This window comes from Hypanus sabinus, chromosome 5, assembly GCF_030144855.1.
Source record: "Hypanus sabinus isolate sHypSab1 chromosome 5, sHypSab1.hap1, whole genome shotgun sequence".
Lineage (NCBI taxonomy): Eukaryota > Metazoa > Chordata > Chondrichthyes > Myliobatiformes > Dasyatidae > Hypanus > Hypanus sabinus.
Window position 1 is genome coordinate 41,170,836 of NC_082710.1, and position 26,009 is coordinate 41,196,844.

The following is a 26,009-nucleotide window of genomic DNA, read 5'->3' on the forward strand; positions in this document are numbered from 1 at the left end:
GAATTACCAGTGCTGGATGCTGATGTACTGGGACTGGATGATTAGCCTCCAGTAATCATAACCATCTCCATTAAGTATTTTTCCCTTGACTTCCACATGATGTGTTGATGTCAAGTTCAATCATTCTTTTCTCATCTTTGGAATCCATTTGGTGCAACTAGATACTATAAAGATCAAAAGCAATGCACGAAAAATGCTGGAGGAACTCAGCAGGCCAGGCAGCATCTATGGAAAAAAGTAAGCAGTTGATGTTTCAGACCAAGACCCTTCATCTGAGTCTTGATGAAGGGTCTCAACCCAAAATGTCAATTGTATACTCTTTTCCATAGATGTTGACAGACATACTGGGCTCCTTGAGCATTTTGTGTGTTCCTTTTGATTGCCAGCATTTGAAAATTTTCTCTCGTTTGCTATAAAGATCAATTTGTGTAGGCTTTTATTATTAGAGAAATTGGGAGGTGGTCTGCAACCAATTACAGACATTCCCCCTTTTCTCTCCATGCTCCCTATCTCAGCACGTTACAGTCTACTCACTTCTGTAAAATTTTCTAGTTAAGAGACACCCTTAACTTGAAATGGCAACTCTGTTTACAGAGTCTGATTGATTTACATAAGAACATAAGAAATAGGAGCAGGAATAGGCTATCTGGCCCATCGAGCATGCCCCACCATTCAATAAGATCATGGGTGATCTGTCTGTAAACTCAGCTCCATCTACCTGCCTTTTCCCCATAACCTTTAATTCCCTTACTATGTTAAAAAAACCTTTCTAACTGTATCTTAAATATATTTAGTGAAGAAGCCTCAACTGCTTCCCTGGGCAGAGAATTCCACAGATTCACCACTCTGGGAAAAACAGTTTCTCCTCATCTCCATCATAAATCTTCTCCCCTTAATCTTGAGGCAATGTCCCCTAGTTCTAGTCTCACCTACCAATGGAAACAACTTTCCCAGTTCTATCTTATCTATCCCTTTCAAAATTTATGTTTCTATAAGATCCCCTCTATTCTTCTGAATTTCAGAGAGTATAGTCCCAGGTGACTCAATTGCTCCTCATAATTTAACCCTTTCATCCCTGGAATCAAACTGGTGAGCCTCCTCTGCACTGCCTTCAAAGCCAGTATATCCTTCAAGTGTGGAAACCACAACTGTACACAGTACTCCAGGTGCAGCCTCACCAGTACCCTGTATAGTTGCAGCATGACCTCTAGCAATGAAGGCCAACATTCTGTTTGCCTTAATAACCTGTGTACCTGCAAGCCAACTTTCTGCGATTCATGAACAAGCACTCCCAAGACCCTCTGCCCAACAGCATGCTATGATCTTTCACCATTTAAATAATAATCTGCTCTTCTATTATTCCTTCCAAAGTGGATGATCTTGCATTTACCAACGTTGTATTCCATCTGCCAGACCTTGGTCCACTCACTTAACCTATCTATATCCCTCTGCAGACTCTCCACATCCTCTGTACAATTTGCTTTCCCACTCAGTTTAGTGTCATCAGATTTTGCTACGCTACACTCAGTCCCCCTCTTACAAATCATCAATATAAATGGTAAACAGCTGTGGCACCCTGCTCACCACTGACTGCCAACCAGAGATACACCCATTTATACCAACTCTCTGCCTTCTATTGGTTAACCAATCCACTATCCATGTTAATACAGTTCTTCCAACTCCATGCATCCCTATCTTATTTATAAGTCTCTTGTGCACCTTATCGAACGCCTTCTGGAAATCCAAGTATACGACATCCACCTGTTCCCCTCTATCCACTGCACTCATTATGTCCTGAAAGAACTCCAGTAAGTTTGTCAAACAGGACCTGCCCTTTCTGAATCCATGCTGCATCTGTCTAATGGAACCACTCCTTTCTAAATGTTTCACTATTTTTTCCTTAATGACAGCTTCAGGCATTTTCCTGACCACAGATGTTAAGCTAACTGGCCTATAGTTGCCCACCTTTTGACTACAGCCTCTTTTAAAAAGTGGCATGACATTTGCTGTCTTCCAGTCTGCTGGGACCTGCCCAGAGTCTAGAGAGTTTTGATAAATGATTACCAACGCATCTACTATAACCTCCTCCAATTCCTTCAGCACTCTGGGATGCATCCCATCAGGACCAGGGGACTTATCTACCTTCAGGCCCTCTAGTTTGGTTTAGTGACAGAGATTTTATCGAGGTCCTCACCTCCCATTTCGTCCATAACATCTTTCTTTGGCATATTAGACGTGTCCTTCACCACGAAGACCGACATAAAATAGTCGTTCAACGCCTCAGCCATTTATTTATCACCCAATATCAATTTCCCCTTCTCGTCTTCCAAGGGCCGTATGTTGACTTTAGCCACCCTCTTCCACTTATATTTATAAAATCTTTTGCTATGTTTTTATATTTTGTGCTAATTTGCTGAACTATTCCAATATTTTCTGATTTCCAACAACCTCTTGCTCCAATTACACTTTAGCTTGTTCATTTTTTAAAATTTCCATTTTATGGTAGCTTTTGAGATGTGATGCAACCTTACAACCACATGGTGTCACCACCACATTATCAAGTTATGTATTGCTCAAGTTTGAGTTTATTGTTATCTGTTTGTACCTATATACAACCAAATGAAACAACATTCCTCCAGACCCAAAATACATGTATCACTTACAGCACATAAAATAATATTACCACAAATAAGTAAATAAAGTGGATACAGCAAAGATTAAATAATTTTAAATCAGGGTGTTGTGTCATTCTTGACACTGAGAAAAAAAACAATTCTAATTGATTAAACTGCATTGTCTAAACTACACAATTGCATTGATACTGGAATATGCAATAAGGAATAACAACCAGATACACAAGCTGTTGAATGGTACCCATTTGTCTTGATATTTATGGCTCATCTGAAATACTATAAATAGCTATCAGGTTAATAAAGTAATCCATGAAAAAAAGTCAGTAAATCACATTCCATTGGTGTTGAGACATATTTCCAAAAAAGTTATTTTTCTCTAAGTAGAATAAAGTACCTACATTTACAATTTAAAAACAAATAAGATGCTGGGATATACAACAGTCCAGGCAGCATCTGTGGAGGAAGAAAGAATTAATGTTTCAAGGTAAAAAATCTTATAGGAACCCTATAATATGGATATGTAATGGACCAAGATGTAGCTATGTGCAGCCACATGAGACCCAGCTGTGCCAGCCTTTTTGTTGGCTACGTGAAACAATTAATATTCCAAGTCTTTGCTGGTAAAGCTCCCTTTCTCTCTGCTACTTACTGAATGTGAAGTGTCATGTAAGTTGCTTCATGAACCTATGCTAAGCTCGTCAAATACATCTTTACCTCTAACTTCCATGCTGCCTTTCAATTCACTTAGTCCATTTCTAAAACTTCTCTCCCCTTCCTCAATCTCTGTCTCCATCTTGGGGGGGGGGCAAACTGTCTATGGATTTCCTTTATAAACCTACCAACTCCCAAAATTATCTTCTCCCATTGTCTCCTGTGAAAATGCCGTTCCTATTTCTCAGTTCCATTGTCTCTGCAGAATCTGTTCCCAAAGTGAGGACATCAGCAATGTCTCCTTCAAAACACAGGATTTTCTTTCCTGCAATATTGATGCTGTCCTCACCCCCATATCCATTTTCTGGTCATCTGTCATCACCCCATCTTCTCATCGCCTTAACAGGCAGAGTTCTTCCTGTTCTCACTATCAGCCCACGAGCCTTGGCATCCAACACATCATTCTCTGCAACTTCTACCACTGTGATCCTACACGCTCCCCCCCCCCCCAAAAACCATTTTCTTCAGGGATCACTACATCCATGATTCTCTTATCCATTTGTTTCTTCTCAATAAAATCCCTCCTGGAACTCAATTCCTAAAAGCAGAAATGCTACATGTGCCCATTCACTTTCTCCCTCACTTCTGTTCCAGGCCCTTACAGTCCTTCCACGGAACCCAACACAGATTACCTTCACTCCATCCACAAAAAGCAGAGCTTTTTAACTATTTTAATTCCTATTATCATAAGGACACAAAAAATAGGATCATAGGATTCAGGACAAATCTAATCCAACTAATTTATCATTGACCTCACTTTCAATCATTAGCAAAGTGGTAGGATTTGTGGGAACAGATCTATCATGTGGAAATATTTGGAAATAACTTCAGTGATGTCAATTATTGAATATATGTTAATGACCTTCTCACTGATATCCTTTTGAGGCTTGACAACAGGAAGAAACCAGAGGTCCATGAGTCAGTCCACATCAGGGACTCAGAGGTAAAGAGGATCAACAATTTTATATTCCTTGGCCTGATCATTTCAGAGGATCTGTTCTGGGTCTAGCATACAAGTGCTGTTACAAAGAAAGCATGGCAGCCCCACGTGCAAAGGCTCAGCACATCATCTAAAACTGACAGATTTCTACTGATGTGCAACAGAAAAAAACTACAGATAGTAGTGGATACAACTTAGTCCATCACAGTGAAGTCCTCCCCGCCACTGAGCACATCTGTCACAGGTAGGTAAGCAGCATCCATCAAGCACCCCAACCATCCAGGCCACATTCTCTCCTCACTGCTACCATCAGGAAGGAGGTACAGGAGCCTCAAGACACACACCACCAGTATTTTAAAATTTAATTTTCTAATTTGCAACTTGACTTTTGCACAATGTTTATCTGGTGTGCGTTCTTTCATGGATTCTATTTTCTTGGTATTTACTCTAAATGCTTGCCAGAAAATGGATCTCGGGGTTGTATATGGTGACATATAATATAGGTACTTTGAACTTGGCTCCAGATCTCACTCAGCAACCCTTTATTGAGCTGAATTCTAAAATGAGATAGGAAAATTGCCCTAGGCCCAACCATCTTCAGCTGCTTCATTATTTACCATCCTTGATGTCCACACAAGTTTAGATTAATACAGCGTAGAAACAAGCTCAGGCACAATTCATCCTTGCAATCAGAGGTGGCCAAGTAAACTGGCACAAGAAAATCAGCAGCTGCCGGAAATTCAAGCCACACACACAAAATGCTAGTGGAACGCAGCAGGCCAGGCAGCACCTATAGAGGGAAGCACTATCAACATTTTGGGCCGAGACCCTTTATCAGGACTAACCATCTATCTATTGCCCTTCACCATCGTATGAACCTCTCGTCATCCCTCGGCCTTCTCTACTCCATTAAAACCAGTCCCACCCTATTCAATCCATTGTAACTCAAGCCCTCCAGACCTGGTGGCATTCTTTTGAATCTTTTCCACTCTAAACTATCACAACCAGAACTGCATAGTATTCCAAGTATCATCTCACAAATGAATTACATTTAATTGTGGTAATACTGCATACACAAAATGCATACATTTGCTTACTGAGGCTGCACTGAGAAGCATCCCAATTCTGCGATCTCTACCACCACAATGTTACCATTATGAGACACTCACTTGCAGATTATTCCTTGGAAATAAGACTGCCATTCCTTTGGTTTAAATCTACCTTCAGTAGGATTACAGTACATAAGTGACTCAGCTGTACTTTCTCATTAACAGCTAGATATCAAGTTTTAGCTGTAACACCCCCCACCATCTTTATTCTCACCATCAAAGGCAAGTCTATTAAACAGCTGAGTTCTGAATTATCTTGTTCTAAACATGAGGTAAAACTGACCAGTGTTCTACAATTCAATGTGAAAATTGTAAGTTAATTCTAGGGAAATGTTCAGAACTAGAGCTATGACAGAGGTCAGTTGGTGGAACAGAAATAAACAGGATAAGAATTGAAATAAAGCTGGGACAGTAAGGACTAAAGTAAATAGAATATGACAATGAGTACAGCATGCTTACCTACATCTACAAGGCACAGAGTATAAAAGATGGAAGTCATATTGCAGCAGTATAAAATTTTGGTCAGACCACATTCAGGGTATTGTATGCAGTTTTAGTTATACAGGTTCTGGAGAAGGCATATAAGTTAAATCAAGATGTCCAGATTGTAAAGTATGAGCTGCAAGGGGTGATTGATAAGTTTGTACCCTAAGAGCCAATTTTAGAAAACCTAGCACATTCGATTTTCAACATAGTCCCCTCCTACATTTACACACTTAGTCCCGCAGTCATGGAGCATACAGATCTTGGACCTCCATAAAGTGTCCACAGCAGGGATGATTGATATGTTTGTGGCCCGAGGTAGGCGAGTTATACAGCTTTTGTTACATGCACATGCAATTCAACTCTGTGATTGTGCAGAAAGTTTGCAGTTAACTCAACAGGGTGACTGATAAGTTCATGGCCTAAGGTAGATGAGTTAACAGCAGCAAATTTCTGCATTAGTTGACCTGCACTTGCATGTAACGAGAGCTGTATAACTCATCTCCTACCTGGGCCACAAACTTATCAATCACTCCTCATACATGTGAGTTTGTATAAACATTGCTTTCTCTGGAGTTGAAGGGTAGATAAGCGACTGAAGTGTCACGGTACTTTAAAAAGTACGTAATTCAGCTTGAGCACAAAGTGACTTCCCCAGATGGGTTAAATGTCAAGCTCATGCTGTTCCTACATGCTTGATAGCCATGTGGAGTGGTTTAAAATTCTCCCATTCTACTAAATCTAGTTACTGGCAGTAGATGGCAACTGGCAAAGTACCATCTGCAACATTACACCCAGGTAGTAAATTGACCTCTAAAACTAGTCAGTCCATTCCCTGTTCATTATGTAGCTTTAGCAATTTACCCAAGCCTTAACATTTCCTGTGGGTGTGGGAGGAAGGGTAAATGAATGCTCAACTGTGTAAATTTGTCACTTATCAAATCTACCAAAAAGACCACTGACCCATCAGGGAAACTTTAAGGTGGTGCTGTGCTGAGCATACATGCACATGAATGGCCAAATTTGCATTCAACCAGTACGCATCTCCATAACTGCTCAGACTCTGCCTTATGTATTCAGTAATTCTATTCTCCAGGCTACCTTTTCAAATCCATTATCTAACAGAGGACATGGTCTTCACAAATGCACACTAACTATTACTTGACTAGCACGTTAGGTAAACCTAACAGACAGCATCTCTTATTTATAGATGCAGGCCCTTCCAGACCAATGAGCCTAATCACAGGACAAATTACAATGACCAATTTACCTAAGCAGCAAGTCTATGGACTGAGGAACAAAGCACTTGAGAAAACCCATGCACCCCTAGGGAATATGTTCCTAAAAGACAGCGCTGGAATTAAACTTCAAACTACAGAATGCACAGCCATAATTGTGTTGTGCTAACCTTAGATGAAGAGGAATTTACAGCCACTATTTAGGATAACTTAAATTGCAAATACACTACAGCTTGTGTTGATTGGCCAACGGAAAACTATTGACATCTCGGCCATGAACTCTGGAAGTGCTGCAACCCTATCAATCACAACAGGATCTTACCTTTTAATGTAAATAGTTTAACTTGCTGTATTTCAACCTTACTGTGGCATTTAATTATAAAACAGATTAGTCCAAGTATGTTAATACTCAATAAATGAGACATTTTATAAACCATTGGTTATAGTGATTAAAAGGACCTCAATGGTGACACCAGGTTCTTGAGCAAGCTAGCATAACATTTAATAATGAATCATTAGTGGAAGACAAATCTTGTGAGCAGAAGCAATTTTATATCATTCCAATTAAAAACAGCTAAACAGAGACAGATGTTTGTCTAGTTTAATTACTAACCAGTCAACTTTTGCTGTCAGTTTCTCAGCTGGCAAAAGTATAAGGAATCTATCCTCAAGCAAAATATACACGAGTTTAGTTTACCTAGTTTATTTTAAAAACCATAAAATGTTCCTTACAAAACAAGATTGCATTCTGCACATGTACTGAATGGATCTGGCACATTTAAACTACCAGTACTATTGTCCATAAACAGTGTACATCTTATGTTACCATAGATACAGGAAATACAATAAACCACTGAAACATTTAGAACAAAACAAAACCCAGAATCCACTCCACTTTTGGAAAATTCAAACTGTCTAAGCTGTAAGGTTCACTAATTAAAACATTACAAATGATCAAAAGCTGAATATAATCATTGCTTCCAGTGTGATCTAAGTAAGCAGAGGAATGTTGGCTCTTCAAACAAAAGCAGTGACAAAAAAAGCAGCGATCCTTCAATCTTCTCCGCTTTGTTTTACAAGAACTGCCCAGAGTACTGCCTCACACTGTGAAAGAAAAGACAGAATTAAGATTTTTGAAGCCATTTATGAAGTCCCTCAGATTACTTTGACCCACACTAACTTAAATGCAAAAGATAAACCATCAGCCCTTGGTTTAAATTTACATCTCCTTACAATCTACTGGTGTAAGGAACTTCATAACAGGTCCATACTACACTCAAATTATACCTAATCTTGGCCAGAAAACACTATCTGACATTAAAAATAAACTGTGCTCTCACAACATGCATTTAAAACAATTCACTAGTGCTGGGTCGAAATTTTGATATACTGAACTTCTAAAGGAAATATTTGCCTTCAGAGGTCAATAGCAATATTGCACACCCAATTGTTCACAAATTCAATTCCCCAAAACTGACCCTTTCCACCACCAAAACAAAAACGTTCCCGCTACCAAACTGACCTTTTCTCGTGTGGAGCTGCGGTATCTGAACGCACGGGTCAGCTTAAGGGCGCAAAGCGGCTGCTGTAGCTGCACTGGGGAGAAACCAGGTAAAAAAAAATAAACTAATTTGACCAAACATTTTTGTTTTCAATGAATGTTCGGATGCGAGTGCAGATCAATTCGACCCAGCACTAAAATTTCAGTTAACCAAAGCTTGTGTATATGAAAGGACAGCACAGCAAGATGAACAGAAAATGGTAGTTTGCTGTTGCAGAACTTTTGAGAATTAACTTATTGGAACAAAAGTTCTTGAGAGGTATGATCTGCGCTATATGGCAGACTGTGATTTGTTGTCAATCCAACTGTCCAAAACAACAAAATCACTAGTCTTCCACACAGAACCAGACCTAATTCCAAGTTGACTTATCTTCTATGCTTACATAGCACAGGCAATGAAATCTTAGTGAACATTAACTAGTGATAGCAAATACAATGGGATTCACAAAAAGGCACTTTTACAGTTAAAACAGCAGATACCATTTGTGGAATTTGTTGCATTAAAGCAGGTCAAATTTAACATTAAAAGCAGAACTAGGAAGGTTCAGAAATTTGAAAAATGCACAAGTCAGAATGCAGCATGTTAAGGGTAGAGCACATCATTACTGTTAAACAAACCATTCAATATTATTAGTTACCTGTTTTGCAGCAGATATTGTGCATTCTGGATCTGGTCCTGTGTGCCTGTAATGGTGATTATGCGATCCTCAGAGCCTTCAAGTGGCTCATCAATCTTGATGGATGCTCCTGATTCATGACGAATCTGTTTAATTCTCTGACCTCCTTTGCCAATTATAGAACCGGCCAACTATTAAAAGTACAAATGAAGTTTTTATTATGCACTTTCAGGTCACAACTGTACATAACAAATTCAATTTTGAGATGTTATCACAATGTTGAGAAAAATCTCAAACACCAAGTACTATCAAAATCCAGTACCAATATACAGTTTTGATCACTCATTGCAGTGGAACCAAAGTCCATTGCTTTGAGTCATTAAGACTCACTACCACTGGATTTATTCATCCTCTGCAAGTACATAATACATTTTGAACAATGAACACCCCAGACTACCAATGATACTGAGCTCACAAGTAAAATGAAGAACATGCAGGGGCTACACAAACTATTTTTCTCTCTTCCAACCTCTCAGTTAATATTAACCAAACACTATCAATTGGGTTGGGGTAGGAGTGCACAGGAGTAATCTGTGGAATATGACCATCACTACAATGTATCATATATATTTGAACTTTATCAAAGCTAATTTTGCCTGTTAGCCAAAACGGATTTCAAACCATGCACTCTTTTTCAAATAATGGAACAGTAGAAAGAAGATATAACAATCTTACATCTTTGGGAATTGTGACTTGTGTAGTGATGATTGGCCCTCCCAAATCTCCATATCCGCCACGGCCACCTAAAGACAAAGGTCACTTAAATATTGAACGCTTCCTCAAAAAAAAATCTAAAATTGAAATCAAACTTACCATATCCGGAACCACCCTGTGCAAGCCGGAGTTGTTTTTTTTTTTTTGGGGGGGGGGGGGGGTGGAAGAAAATAGAAAATTAAGGAATGTTAAGATCTCAGATTTTACAAACAAGGCACTCAAGCTGCATGACAGGATTTTGATTAACCAACTGATTACTCTATCAAGAATAATCTTTTAATCATTTAATAATTATGTACTTGTTAATTGGCAGTTCGGACAGCTTACAAAAATTTTAAGTACATATACTACCAACCCAATTGGTATTCCCATTTCCCTTGATAAATCTGGTTCAAAACTACAGAGAACTGTTTAAAGTCATTCACATCTTCTGCCCAACTACAGACTGTCAAATCTTAATTATAAAAATTGAGATTGTTACAACTTACCATGCCATCATATCGGTCAGCCATTCTGTTCCTGCCATAGAGAGCAAGGTCACTACAATGAAACAGGAGCTATTTGTAAACACAGTAACTGCCCCAGATCCAGACTACTTTGGCAAGCCAGGATGGATGGTACAGTCTGGTGCTCAAGAAATCTTGCAGACAGATGTATTTAATTTACTTCAAGCCAAGTAATTCTTAGCAAATTTTACTCAATTGAGCTTTTGGACAAAATTTACACCTTGACTGAACTTCACAACTACAGCATGCACAATAGTGCTCAAAGATAGTTTGTACAGACCCTCCAATAGTTTGGTGGGGGAACAGAATTAACTGCAAGCAGATATCTCAGCCCCAGCTATACATTTCAACTAGCAAGAACCCAGTAATTTTAACCGATGCCAAGTATACATTCTGAAAGCAATATTCATTCAATGCAACTCCGCTATTCTTCATGCATATGCTTTGTACTGAATTATTAATTAAGTATGAACATCACAGAATTTAAATCAATCACCTTTCACACTGGGGTCCATACCTTGACAACTCAATTCCTCACTTACCCTCTGGGTGGAGGTGGAGGTGGGAGGACACGGCCCCCACCTCTGCCACCTCTTCCTGTGCGTGGCATAGGTGGAGGTCCCCTACGGGTTGGTGGACTCATGTCATCATAAGCATCTCTTCTGGGTGGGGGCATGGGCCTACCACCCCTGTTTGGCATTCCCATGGGACCCCTACGCTCATATCCAGGTGAAGGAGGATGGGGTCCACCCCTGCCACGCATTTGAAAAGGCATTGGACGCCTTCCTCTGTCATCAAACATCATTGTAAAGCCACCATAATCATAGGTTTCATCATAGAAATTTGGATCATATGGCTGAGCACGTCCTTTGACAGGAGACTTAAAATTAAAAAGAAATTATTGTGAATCACATGTAAAGCTTTAAATATTTCATTAATCTGTCATGTTGCTAATAAAATTCCAAACTAACATTTTAAAAGCACAAAATAAGTCAAATCTGTTACACTAAAAACCCACTTTCCCTTGCTGCAACCAAAAGGAACAGGTGGTTAACCAAATCATTAAATTTAAACTTTGCCCTGAAGCAAATGCAAAATGGAATAGCACCCACCTCTGCCAATAAGCCCAGTATAATCTTGATGCATTCAACCACTCTATCAGGCTTTCCACCAAGGAGAACTACTCTATCAGTTGAATGAGGACAACATTCCTGAAACAATTTAATTGTTGTCTGTGTGCTCTGAAATGAAGGAAATATTCAGTATAAAGATTTGTTTTAAAAAAAAGACTGGATACCAATGACTTAATTTAAATACTCACAATAGCAATTATTGAAGCTGGGAAACAAAAACATCCTAGTTGTTCTTCACAAACCATGGATTATCAGTCATGGCCCTTCACCCTGAAAATCTACTTTCAAAGTAATAAAAACTAGAGTTAAATGCAACTTACTTCTCGGAGTTCCTTTATCTTTACTCCTTTGACACCAATAATGCTTCCAGCTTGGCTTTGATGAACCAACATCCTCAGTTCACAGTCAAAGTCTTTTCCTTTATAGTGCTGGTACTGTAAGGTCAAAAGTTTGACAACAGAGCATAAAATTCTTGATCTATTATAAAATCAACTATATTAAAATTAGAACACATGGCTCATCTAGCTCAAGGAGCAAAACAAAGCCATGTCCATTTAAACGGCCGATGCATTTATTAATGAACACAACTCACCTCTTCCAAAGTTGGGATGATCTTCGATAATATGTCACCAATTGTCTCAATATCTGCATTTATACTCAATATGCTGCCAATTATTTTTTGAAACCATTAATGATTTAAGGAGGAAGGAAAATAAACAAGTGAGTAAGCCATTCAAAGCACATGGAAACAACAATTTCAATAATTACTTTATAATTTATTTTATACAATATTTAGTAAACCCCATTATAAATATTTACTAATAAACATGCAATAATTAACTAATTAACATTTCAAATTAAATCTTTGTAAAAAAAAATGGGTAATTGGAAGGGCTCAGATTAAGTGGGCAAGAAAAACGACGAATAGCTGAGAGCAGAAAGTGGAAAATTCATTTTCCCCACCACCAGTAATTTGAGAAACCCCTGAAAATATTAGCAATTTTGGCACACCTTCTCATAGGCAAAAGCAGAAGAGGTATGTGAGTATCATGGAGAACAGTATTAAAAAAGGTATTTGACAGAAATTTGGAGAAAAGTTAAGAAACTAGTTGTGGAAACAGCACTACTATGCCCCTGTAAGAAATTAATACAAAACAAAAGACAAAACAATGAGACAGAACAAATGAAAGTTGGGAGTGGGTGACAGAAGTTAGCTTGGAAAACTATGAGAGGTAATGGGTGTGGGGTGGGGTGGAAGGGAGGGAGCAAGGTGGGCCACAAGGACAGTGCAAGATAGGCAGATTTAACAAATGATTAACAATGCAGCAAAAATGCAACACTTGAAGCTGTGCTCCTTCCATTAAAATGAATTAGTGGATTGCTCTGGGTGGGCAACTCACGTAATAAAGACCAGCCACAAAAGACTTAATGGGGAAAATAGACAGAAAAATAACTTGAACAGTACACTTTTCTATAAGGGGCTACTAATTAATAACAACAAATTCAGGTTATAAAAGATACAATTCCTTGTTCTAATCAGGCAGTGAGTCATAAACTGTTGGGACATACCGCTCGGGGCCACTGCTGTCTGGGACTGATACACTGGCATTGTACTGCATTGGTCACAAAGGCGTTCGTGGTTGTTGGCATTGGGCAAGGGCATTCAGTGACGTTCAGGTATTGGTGCCCATTTGGCATTTGAGCACATTATGGGCATAGCCAACCAGGGTATTCAGATGGGTGTTCAAGGGACAGATGGGTCAACGTCATGATGGGCAACGCAGGGAACAAGTCGATCCAGTACAAGGGCAACGGAGATAAATGGCCAAAAAAACAAGGAGAGGGAAGAGGGGGGAAAAGGAGTAAATTTTAATTGAATAATATTATAAAATCTATTCTCATCACTCTATATATAATTAAATATATATATATATCCTTTGTACAGATTTCTGAAGACTCTACACAACAACGGAAGCACTTCATAACTGCACTTTTATAACTTAACAATATTCCTCATAAATATGAGAAATAACTATAGAGTAATCAATTCAACAAGACTTTAACATTAAACCTAGCAGCTAATGGGCATCTAATTGCTCTAGTTACTCAAATTCTGTTTAGCTTCATTTTTACAAAACATTGCCTCCCATTATCTATGGAAACAGTTAACACTGTTCTATACCCAATTTCATATCAAGCATTCTTCTTTACATAAAGCAGTCTTTGTCCTTCACGTACATCTGAATAGCTGTTGAAGCAAGAACAGATGGACATCTTTAAAAAAAATTAAGTTCTGACTCTGGGATACTCCGGGTTACACCAACCACCTGCAATGTTTCTCCATTTAATATTTTAGTGCATAAAATTAGGAAATGCTACAATTAAGGAATACTACACAGTTATGGACACCTTACAAAATACTCATCTATGATAAAATTTAAAACTGCACCCTAGTTTAAAAATGTTCACATATCCTCAATCAGCCCAGACATTGTTAAGAAAACTGTATGGTTCACACACAATATTACAAATGGCTTTCATAAACCTCCCAGAACATTAACAACTCATTTTAAAATATCTCCAAAATTTCATTGGCTATCTAGCAGCACATTTATGACTTATAACTTGTAGACTTCCACATAATGTATCTAAAAGTATTAGCCTATACTATAGATATATACTCACGTCTGTGCGCAATGACTTGATATTTTTGCCACCTTTCCCAATCACAGCTCCAGCATTCTTTTAAAAACAAAAATAATAGTATCAGCAAATATGGGCACCAATGCACTGCTCTAGTACGATCATTAAGCCTACTATAAACAGAAAGATTAAATGTACTAGTGACGGGATAAAGCTCATCTTACCTTGCTCTGCAAGAGAAGTCGAAGTTCCACACATTGGTCATTATTCCGAGACCTCTTAAAAGCTTGCTCTCCATCATGGTCCTCAGCAGGACGCTTGCCTGAAAGTTGTGTGTGTTTTTTTAAAAATATCAAGCTTTACTGAAAGTTTCTGGCACACTTAACTTATTTAGTTTCTGAATTAACTTTCCTAGTTAACAGTTGGCAATTCAGTTAATCACCAGTCTTATCAGTACAACTGCAAACTTCAGTAACTAAGCCATGCTACTTACCTTTCATACAAATAAATTAAGCCAAGTTATCTCTAAACAATAAATTACGTTTCAATTTACAACCAAATTGCAGAACTATATAGTACAAAGTGATGACTTCAGTTATTCACTTTGAACTCTACATAACAAAGCACCTATGCAATAAAAGTTAGGGCACAAAAGACAGGATCAACATCTGTGCAGAGAGCAGAAAAATCAACAAGTTTGAACTGCTCTATAGAAGCTATTAAATCAATTTTATTCAGATTCTAAAAATTGTACCCTCTTGAAATTTACATTACTTTACACCCAACTACAATATTTAATTCTCAGAAAAAAATATCAGGATATACAACCTCTTACACAAGAACAGAGACCAAGCCTTCTGATATGAACCATACACTTATTTGAAAATCTGCTGTATCCTAATGAGTTTAAAAAACTATCTCCCTGGTAGGGTTGGCAGGCATAGTGGAAAACGTTGAGGTGGGAGGTAAAAAGCAACAACACAGCCAAGGGATTTTAAAACAATGACTAGTAAACACGTGGTTTTCTTGAACCACTAACCAAGTATAAACGGGCAAGCAGAAATACAGGAATTTTGATAAACTGAAAACTGGGTTGTTGGCACTGGTGTACAAGGACAAGCACAAAGGATTTAATGGCTGAGGTACAAATCTCAGGTTGAAGGAACTCAGTTATCACATGCGTGTGGGTAACAGCAGTATTTTTATATTCCAGGTCATATGTTAGACAAAAACTATAATCAAAGAAAAATATGCTTGAATAGGGGATGGAAAATGACTAAGGATGAATAACGCAGATCACTCAGATGTTACTTGCAAATTGGCCCTGAATGAAGCAGAAACTTCATTGGAGAATACAAGGGCAATTATAGGATGCACGTGAGACATTCAAGCACCCCAAAGACAGGATGAAGTTGTTATTAATGGGATGGGGAAGCCAACTGTCCAAAATCAGAATGAGATGCAAGTAAAGTTTTGTGATCACAGGGAAAACTTGTTACCAATACGGCAGCTTCTACTTCATCCATTATAAGCTACCCAATTTCCTCTTACATTGGAGCATGGTGATGCCATTCCTAGCCTCGGCTTTCAGTTAGGTTTTCATTTTAAGAATGGTCTGTAAAACACTGATTAGACTGTACATTTCATCAATCCATTAAAACATACATTAAGCACACAATATATAGGACTGATAGAAAACACAAGCAATATTCAAATGCTAGTTTTTAAATCAGCCCTTAGATCAATAGCTATATAATAAAAAATGGAAGAAAAGCAAAACATACAAGAACCAGGGCTAAGACTACTACCGTTGGTCTCTGGGCTGTTATACTTGATATCTTGCTGATCAGTCTCCATTTTAAATGGCAAGAAATGTGATGAATATGCAAGAATGCAGCTAGCCTGTAAGACAAGATGTTTTCCTTCAAGTTATTTTGTAAAAACCACAATCCTCATATCAACACTCCTTTACCATTAAGCTTTAAAATCGCACCACTATTTAAAATAAAACTCCAAATATGATCCAAGCCCAGTTGTGAAAGGAGGTTTGGGCATGGGACTAGCAATCCCGTTCCATAAAATCCCACAGGCACAAAGAAACGTCAACAGAAGCTCCAAAGACCTTATGTCTGGGACAGGAAGGATAATCAAAAAAAAGGGGCTACATCCGGGGACAATTTGTAAGACTAGTCCATGATAGACAACTCCAGCAAGCAGCTGTCAGTGGCCTATACCCCAGTGCGATTGATGGTCTTTAGTCAGCAATTTGAAAACGACTTTTCCCAAAGTAGTAAACCCATGCAATTCTATGCCCTGGGAAGCAAGAGACATTTAAGATTTTTACAGAACTGGGGAATATGTTAAGATTTGTAACACCGAATCCACAGCCAAATCAGTCATCACCTTATTGAAAAGAGCAACAGGCTCAACAGACCACATAGCCGATTTCTGCTCATCTGTTTTTTTTAATATGTCAAATTGCTCACAATTTTAGATTCAATTCAATGAATGCTGCAACTACCACGTGGAAAATCATTCTGAACACGTGCTTTTGGAAATGATGGCTAAATTCTTGAATGTATTAATGTTAAGACAAATCAATTAACCCAAATACCTTATCTAGTATGTGCTGTTCAACACCGTATGTGTGAAATAGATTAAACACTCAAGTAGCTGAACTTCTATTATCCGTCTGATGCACAAAATAGCTGAGCAGCTTTACCATGTTCCAACAGGATCCTACCAAGCACATTCCCCCCCCCCACTTTCTGCAGGGATCGCTCCCTACGTGACTCCCTTGTCCATTCGTCCACCCCCCCCATTGTCTCCCACTGATCTCCCTCCCAGCACCTATCCTTGTAAGCAGAACAAGTGCTACACCTGCCCTTACAGGTGAGTCAGCTGGTGTGATAAACTGCATCCGGTGCTCCTGGTGTGGCCTTCAATATATTGGCGAGACCTGACAGACTGGGAGACCGTTTGCTGAACACCTACGCTCTATCTGCCAGAGAAAGCAGGATCTCCCAGTGGCCACACATTTTAATTCCACATCCCATTCTGATATGTCTATCCATGGCCTCCTCTACTGTCAAGATGAAGCCACATACAGGTTGGAGCAGCAACACTTGTATTCCATCTGGGTAGCCTCCAACCTGATGGCATGAACATTGATTTCTCTAACTTCCATTATTGCCCCCTCCCCCTTCTTTCTGCCCCTCTCACAATCACTCCTTAACTGCTCTCCATCTCCCTCTGGTGCTCCCCTCCCCCTTTCTTTCTCCCTAGGCCTCCTGTCCAATGATCCTCTATCTTCCCCAGCTATGTATCCCTTTTGCCAATCAACTTTCCAGCGGTTAGCTTCATCCCTTCCCATCCTGTCATTGCCGATCTCCCCTCCCCCTCTGAAATCTCTATCCTTTCTTTCAGTTAGTCCTGACGAAGGGTCTTGGCCCAAAATGTCGACTGTACTTCTTTCTATAGATGCTGCCCGTCTCTGCTGCATTCCACCAGCATTTTGTGTATGTTGGTTGAATTTCCAGCATCTACAGATTTCCTCGTGTTTGAGCTTTACCAAGTTCATTTGTTTTTACTGTGAATATTATCCAAAAAGGGAGGGCTATGCTCAGAATTACACGTCACTGTTACAAGGGACACTACAAAAATAAATTCACTACCAAATATTGGATACTTAACAATCCACAAAGCCATTTACATTGTGGGATGATAATGCAGACACTGCTCTACACAAAAAATCTACTTGAGCTGGAAACCTCTCAAACTAATTAAGAAATACGTCACTTTAAATTGGAGCACTGCAATCCCATTAATAGGCAATGAAACCAGCGCATGATGCAAGTATATCCTTACAATGTAAAGGTCGTTAGGGCTCTTTCGTTGACCCAAGTATCAACCGACCTGATAGGACATATTGCTCCTATATTAAGATTCATCTTTTAGAACAAGGCCGTGGACTAAAGCTTGGAATACAGCGTCAATAAGAACATTACGAGGACAGTCACTGACGTCATATACCTAAATTATTAACTACAGCAACTTAAAACGCTGTAACATCCATTAGCCCTTAAGCCTGCCCTTGAGATGTCACGCATTTGTTCTAATGTCGTTTATAAAATATCACTGCACGGAATCCACTACTGATATGACTTATGCTAATTTATATAGGCCTTCAGTATGCTACTATTGCAATACCAAGGGTGAAAATGGAGAGGATTAATAAGACTACAGGATACTGGATGTTGAATTTTCTTAAAATCTGAAGGAGCACGTGGGCAAAACAAAACGTGATGGAGAGGCGGGTGACGGGTTAAATCAGGCCACTCGTGCGACACTCCGAAGGGCAAGCGGCGTTATCTCGGAACCTGAAATACACTAGGGCCGTCGTTAGAGGCAAGCAACGAACGATCCCTCCGAGGGCGGGTTTTTAACCATATAGACACGGGAGGAACAACTCTATGTCTCGCTGAAGATCGCCGTGTGTTACGATGAAAACACACGCGCCATCTCCGGCCACACCAGCCTCAACGTGTGTAACGTACCGTCTTAAAATGGCGGCGACTATGAGACAGCGAAATGTGCCGAGCGAGGGATCACTTCCGGCCCGCAAAGACACCGCCACCTCGCCGTCAACCCGGAGCCGAGCCCCCCCCCTCCCTCACCCGGCCCCCTACAACCGCCGGACACCCCGAAGCGGAGAGGCTGCACAACTCTCCAACCACCCGAACAACCGCCGCTTCTCAAAATGGCGGCGAGGCACTCACACCAGGAGGCTGGCAATCGATTGCCTTTGCCTTGCCCCGGGAGGGCCGATAAACACGCCTGTCGCCATTTACCCCGTGACTTGACAAAGAGGAAGAGTCTAGCAACGATGACGACGGCAAGTTTTTTTTTTAAACCGAGGCTGTAGTCAGCAGCCGCTCCAGGCCCGCAGTCCAGGAGACTCTATTGTTCGAAAAGGCATAGAGGAGGGACTGGATAATTTATAATTGGTCTTTTTTCAATCCACATCTCCACCTTTTATGAGGTAGCAGGTTTTAGCACAAGTGCTCGCTAGAACTAAAATGTCTGCCACACCGCCCCCAACTTCTGCATTACCGCGCGTGCCATTCAACAGAACTTGGCAATAAAATCTCTCTAAATTACAGCACGGCTCGCTTCGTTGAGAGCTTTAAAACGGATCTGTGAGGAAAAACTATAGCAAACGATTTGTGTGTAGCACGCGGATCGGCGCCCTTACTTACCAAAGCTAAATGCTGCGAGACGCACCAGAGCTCAGCTTTAAACACAGGCGAAGCAAAATGGATCGCTTCGGTGTGGTGGCGAGCGTTTTACCCAGAAGCCCCGGCAGCCGCGCACTGATTGGTCCGGATACAAAGCTTTTTCTTAAACCGATGACGTAACTCAGGACATGGCTCGCTGTTATTCGTTTAGGCGCACGCCAATCAAAGCCGTTATCCTGCCCGCACTGTCGTCTCTCTCCCTTTATGAAGTTATTATATAAAATACATGATGTGTGTGCTTTCTTCTGTAATTCTTTACACTGTTTACTTCTAAAAAATGCTTATAGCCACGGTCGCATGGGTAATTCCCTGATGTAAATTCTGGTTCGCATATTTTTGGAAAAAAGCGTACGGTGAAAGAGCCTACGGATGGTAAAGAAAGTGAAGCATCGCGATATTTGGCGGTGCCGCGCGTTTGGCGCGCAATTCGGGGCGTTGCGGTGTGATGGCGGGCGGCTGCCGCAGCCGAAGTAGGAAGCAGAGGACGTGTTGTGGGCATTGGTTGGTAGCAACCTTTGTATCTGCTTATTGCTGGTCCTTGTCGCGCTAATGCTTTTATCTAACGGCCCTTAATAAGTAGATATGTTCCCATAGACTTATATCACTGCTTTGGTTTAAATACAATGTCAACGAATTTCAAACTCAGGCTGTTTAGGTTTGGTATATTTTGTGCCCCGTATCTTCAGCTGTTCCTGATTTTCCCTTTGAAACAATATAAAAATAACTTGTAGAGAGCAAATGGCAACGTGGCGGAGTCAGCGGAGAGAGAAATTAATATATAAGGCGTCAGGTCTTTGACCTTCCACCAGAACCATCGACCTGAAACTTTCCTACTCCAGAGACAATGTGACAGACCCGATGATTTACAGAGTATTTTGTCTTTATTGATACTGGAATGTTGAGTTTATAATTGTGCACTAGATGAAACAATGAATTATCTTCAAAGAACGAGGGAAATGTTTTGAAATATCACTTGTCTGTAGCTAGAAAACAAACAAATGGCAATCTTAGTTATGGGGAAAGTTTTGAGGATTTTGCAATGCATATAATGGTTTGCATTGAATGCATCAGGGTAATCTATGGCTAATCTTTGCATCAATTAAATCCAGTGCATAGAAAATTAATAAAATAAATAAAAAATATTGAGGGTATGGTAGATCAGTACAGAAATGACATCTTCATGCCATGTTGATGTGTTGGTAAGGCCAACAAAAATTAGTTGTATTAGTATTACGTTGGAGTAAAGGCATGAGGGAGGAGCTGGCTGAAGTTGATTGGAAGGGGGATACTAGTAGGGATGATGACAAAACAGCAATGGCTGGAGTTTCTGGAAGCAATTTGGAAAGCATGAAATAGATACATCCCAAAACAAGCAGTCCTGCTGAAGGCTGTTGGTCTGAAACATGCTCTTTTTCATAGATGCTACCTGTGTTGCTTCAAGTATTCTAAAGGCAGGATGTGGCTAACAAGGGAAGTCAAAGACAACATAAAAGCAAAAGAGGATATATGATTGAGCAAAAATTAATGGGATATTAGGGGATTAGAATTTTTTAAGAAACTAAATGAAGGCAACTAAAAAAGCCAAAAGGAGGGAGAAGATGAAAGATAAAGGTAAACTAGCCAATAATGTCAAAAACGATACCAAATCTTATATAAAGAGTAAAAGAAAAGTGAGATATCAGGTGGCTGGAAAATAATGCTGGAGAGGTAACAATGGGGAAAAGGAAATGGAGGACGAACTGAATAAGTACTTTGCATCATTCTTCACGGTGGAAGACACCATACCGGAAGTTCAAGAGTGTCGGGCAGAAGTAAGTGCAGTAGCCCTTGCTATGGAGAAGGTGCTCGAGAAGCTGAAAGGTCTGGGGTAGATAAGTCACCTGGATCAGATGAACTACATCACAGGGCACTGAACAGAGTAGCTGAAGAGATTGTGGAGGCATTAATAATGATCTTTCAAGAATCACTAGATTCTGGTACGGTTCTTGAGGACTGGAAAATTACAGATATCACTCCACTCTTAAGGGAGGCTGAAGAAAAGGAATTACAGGCCAGTTAGCCTGACCTCACTGGTTGGAAAGATGTTGGAATCAATTGTTAAGTATGAGGTCTTAGGGTACTTGGAGGCTCATGACAAAATGGACTAAAGCCAGCATTGCCTCTTTAAGGGATCTAGGATTCCTTGTGTGGACTTTCCTAAAGGTTAATTTGCAACTTCAGGTGATGGTGAGGAAGGAAATGTTAGCATTCATTTCAAGAGGACTAGAATGTAAAAGCAAGGCTGTAATACTGAGGCTTTCTAATGCATTGGCAAGCTCTTACTTGGAGTATCCTGAGCAGTTTTGGGCCCTTGATCTAAGAGGATGTGGTGACTGACACTGGAGAGGGTTCACAAGAATGATTCCTGGAATAAAAGGGTTATCACATGACGAGTGTTTGATGTTTCTACGTCTTCTCACTGGAATTTGGAAGGAGGGTATCTCATTGAAACCTATCGAAGAGGAGGAATTTCTTTAGACAGATGGCAGTGAATCTAAAATTCATTGCCACAGTTGGCTTGGGGGCCAGGTTATTAGGTGTATTTAAGGTGGAAGTTGATAAGCTCTTGATTAGTCAAGGTGTGAAAGGTTATGGGGAGAAGGCAGGAGAATGAGGTTGAGAGAGAAAATGGATCAGCCATGAAATAGCAGAGCAGACATGATGGGCCATATGTTGTTTGGTTCTATTAAATGTAATGTTAAATTGATAGCCTTTCTGCGGTGAATGTCAAAACGGTTCTGCAAATAAAGTGTGATCTTATTGCTACTTAAGTGATGTTTATTTTTGTCCTGGCAATCACTAATCTACAAAGAAAATACATACACAGGTGATGGTTGCGATCTGCTTTTCATGAGGATAACTTGATTCTTCCCATAAATTAAGTTATCAAATGTGTTTGGAGTGAAGAGGGAGAGGATGTCATATAATGGCAATAAATTAGCAAGAATATGAGAATAGGTTAAATATTCTAGTAGACATCAGGATGTTCTCATGCGCGAGTGGAAAATTTTAATAATAATCAGTGCACTAACAATTACACCACGTGTGGCAAAAGTCAACAAAAGTTTTGGGAGAAATTGTAAACAAAATACTACTGAATCAAACAAAGGAAACTTTGAAGGATGATGATGGAAGTAGTAAATTAACCAAAATGTCATAAACTTAGAAAAAGTACAAAAATTGTGATGTTAATAAGAAGGAATTTAAATCTGTGCTGTATTTGTATAACCAAAGTGAGGCCATCAATATGGTGCTGGTGAGTAAGTAGTTATTATAAACTATACTTTCTTTAGATGGGTGGGAGAAGAATTGGGAATATGTCTGTGGGCTGTAGGGAAGTCAATACAGGAATGGGATTGCTCTACAATGTGGAGTGGACTAAAATGGCTACCTTCTATATGATAAGAATACAATAAAAATTTGTATTAGTGTTTATTTTTAACTTCAGTGCTCCAAAACAATTTATAAAATACTTTTGAAATACAATCTCTATTTCATTTTGAATATGTTTCCACTTTGAACTGTCAAATGTTATTTTGTGTAATGTGGCTCTAATGAGCAACACAATGAACATCAATTTTATAAACCACACTGTACTAGTGACTTATTAAGCTATTAAAATGCAGCTACTAGTAGTAATATCAATAAAGTTTCTTGTGATTCTTTAGGTCTCCTGGACTTTAAGAACATGAAGTTCAAGATAGGAAATTGAAATGATTTCTGCAAGAGTAGAAACATGGCTGGAAGCAACGTGGCATGTCAAAGTTCCTTCACATTGGCTTCAAGCATGTTTAGATTGGATCCAACAAGAGAACCGAGGTACTACTTTAACACAGGCCCTTATCAATAAACAAGTATTTGAGCAATGGCTTCTTACTGACCTCAGGGATCTGGACTACCAAATTTTGCCAGATGGAATCTCGGAAATGCACAAAAGTGAGCTCAGAGGATTTTACTGTTTGCAAGTTGATTCGTTGGTTGATGTCAGTCAACCTGCATACAGCCAGCTGCAAAAAGTTAGGGGTAAGGACATCACTAATGAACAAGTAACTTCAACGGAAATATCGCAGAGATCTTGGGAAGCCAAACCAACTCGAATGTTAATGCTACAATTAACTGATGGAGTCCAGGGGCTCCAAGCGATGGAATACCAACCTATAACTGCTCTTCATTGCAACCTATCACCAGGCACAAAAATCTTGTTGCTGGGTAATATTGCTTGCCGATTAGGAGTCCTGCTGCTGAAACCTGAAAATGTGAGGGTCCTTGGGGGTGAAGTGGAGACCCTTGTGGAAGAAAACTCCCAAGCGAGAATACTTGCAAGGTTAATTGGAGAATCAGATGATGCTGCTGTAACGAAAATGAATAGTAATGATCAACCTATTACTGAAAGGACTAATGGTATGCCACAGCTGCTGGAAACTTCAGACGATGAGCTATTAGCTGGCTTTGATGATGATGATGATCTGTTTTTGGACCCAAATTTGGATTCTGAAAGTGGATATGGTAGTAAGACAGGCAATTCAAGCAGTATCTCACATAGTACACAGCATCTAACCGGTGCTCTGGTTGATCAAGGGCAACACAGGGAGTGCCAGTCATCACAAATATCCAGAGGATTTCAAAGTGAAGATTTACAAGATAACGATGATGAAGATTTTGATGAGTTTCCCTTGGATGAACTGGATGATGATTTGTTTAATGCGGAAATGGAGCCAACTGGAGAAATAAATAAATCCCCTAAATCTCACACATTGTTAGCAGAAGAATTGCAGAGAAGTAATAAAAGATCCATTGAACTTGTGGGAGAAAATAGCAAATCTAGCCTATGTCGAGAGCCAAGTGTAAAAGCTGTTGATATTGGTTCTGACCAGAGGTTACAAAGCCATCTTAAACACTTTACAAGCAGTAGATATACTGAAAATGCAGAGGAATGTTCCATGCTAAGTAATTTAAGTTCTAAAAATTCACACAGTTTACTAAGAAAATCAGACATTAACTCTGTAGATAGAAATATAAATATTGCCACTATGGAACAAGAATATAAACAGCATGTGGTATGTGACCTCTCTGACAAGAGACTATTTCATGTTACTAATTCTAAAAATGTGTATGTTACATCTGAATTAATAGGCAACTCAAGAGGAACGAGATATCACAGTGGTTCAGTAGAATTGAAATCTCCACCATTTACATATCTAAAAATTCTGTTGGATAAGAAGCCTGATGTAATAACTGTGGTACAAATTAAAGGCTTCATTGTTACATTAATTGACAAACTTACAAGTAATAGGGGCCTTTGGAGCATCAGAGCTAAAATATCAGATGGTACTGCCTACATGGATGTAGAACTTGAGGATGACATTTTAAGAAATCTAATTGGTTTCTCAGTAGATGAAATGAGAGTCTCAATAAAATGCCCCAGCAAACAGAAAGAAGTGACTGTAGGGTTGCAGAAATGCCAACAAGAGTTAGTGGACCTTTGTTGTCTGATGACCATTGAATTTAATCCAGCTCTTACTACTGCTAGAGTTGTGACTCTCCATGAAGTAAGCGTAGATGATCTGCAGGCATTGAAACACCGTGTACACAAAGAAAGGATTGTGTTAGATAGTTAACTAAATGGCAATATTGCCATATGTTCTCTCATGACATGTTTAATCAAATGAAAATTAAATGTTTTTATGTTATTTGTGAAACTTGCTATAAGGAATAAACTTTTCTAAAAATACTTCAAATTTCTTCAGTTTTAAACTTCTAACATTGAATTATCTACGTGTTGTAGTTATTTTGTCAAACGTAAGAAGATTAAAGTAATAGAAATTTTCAAATTATACAAAGAGAATTCTGTTCGTTAAGAATAATAAAGCACGGAAACAGGCTTTTTGGCCTGACTGATCCATAGTGACAGCTCCTCCCTCGTAGTCCCAGTGGCCTGCATTTTGCCTATAACCCTACAAGCCCCTCCCCTCCATATATCTATGCAAATGCCTCTTAAATGTTGTAATCTTACCTACTCGACTGCTTCCTCAGGCATCTCATTTTGGTACTGTCTGTCCTCTGTGTAAAGATATCACCTCTCAGGTTTCTTAAATCTTTCCCTTCTTACCTTGTATCTGTGCCATTTAGTTTTGAATTTCCCCAATTCTGGTGGAAAGATTATGACCACCTCATCAATATTCCTCATGATTACATAAACTTCTTTAAGATCAACTCTTGTTCTGCATTCCAGGAACTAAAGATCTAGTGTGGGCAACCTCTCCCTACAACTCAGACCCTCTCGTCAAGGGCAACATCCTCGTAAATCCCTTCTGCACCCTCTCCA

The 26,009-nt window shown here is 39.5% G+C and overlaps 2 protein-coding genes across 9 annotated transcripts; one reads left to right on the plus strand and one right to left on the minus strand.

Annotated features, from left to right (window-relative positions):
* Positions 1-7,801: 7,801 nt before the first annotated feature.
* hnrnpk (heterogeneous nuclear ribonucleoprotein K) lies at positions 7,802-19,733 on the minus strand. 8 transcript variants are annotated; one of them, XM_059969813.1, is made up of 15 exons: positions 19,607-19,733; positions 16,157-16,250; positions 14,573-14,670; positions 14,391-14,447; positions 13,275-13,318; positions 12,298-12,370; positions 12,026-12,139; positions 11,685-11,813; positions 11,115-11,452; positions 10,555-10,606; positions 10,166-10,181; positions 10,028-10,095; positions 9,314-9,483; positions 8,637-8,710; positions 7,802-8,218 (listed from the first exon to the last, which is right to left on the minus strand). In XM_059969813.1, the coding sequence occupies exons 2-14, from the start codon at positions 16,203-16,205 to the stop codon at positions 8,680-8,682; spliced, it is 1,239 nt and encodes a 412-aa protein (XP_059825796.1). In that variant the 5' UTR covers positions 16,206-16,250; positions 19,607-19,733; the 3' UTR covers positions 7,802-8,218; positions 8,637-8,679. The 8 variants fall into 8 exon arrangements, with proteins under 8 accessions (XP_059825796.1, XP_059825794.1, XP_059825792.1 ...); XM_059969811.1 differs by having other exon boundaries at positions 12,026-12,148; XM_059969809.1 differs by having other exon boundaries at positions 16,133-16,250.
* Positions 19,734-19,884: 151 nt separating this feature from the next.
* Positions 19,885-25,409, plus strand: rmi1 (RMI1, RecQ mediated genome instability 1, homolog (S. cerevisiae)). The gene is made up of 2 exons (XM_059969806.1): positions 19,885-20,146; positions 23,353-25,409. The coding sequence occupies exon 2, from the start codon at positions 23,398-23,400 to the stop codon at positions 25,300-25,302; it is 1,905 nt and encodes a 634-aa protein (XP_059825789.1). The 5' UTR covers positions 19,885-20,146; positions 23,353-23,397; the 3' UTR covers positions 25,303-25,409.
* The last annotated feature ends 600 nt before the right edge of the window (positions 25,410-26,009 follow it).

Bases quoted from the DNA above. Each gene is read 5' to 3' on its own strand.
- hnrnpk (XM_059969808.1), bottom strand. From the start codon at position 16,205: ATGGAGACTGATCAGCAAGATATCAAGTATAACAGCCCAGAGACCAAC. The intron at 13,319-14,390 runs GTGAGTATATAT...TGACCAATGCAG, and splicing joins TCAAGTCATTGCGCACAGAC to TACAATGCCAGTGTATCAGT. The intron at 11,814-12,025 runs GTAAGTTGCATT...CCTTCATTTCAG, and splicing joins AGATAAAGGAACTCCGAGAA to AGCACACAGACAACAATTAA.
- rmi1 (XM_059969806.1), top strand. From the start codon at position 23,398: ATGATTTCTGCAAGAGTAGAAACATGGCTGGAAGCAACGTGGCATGTC.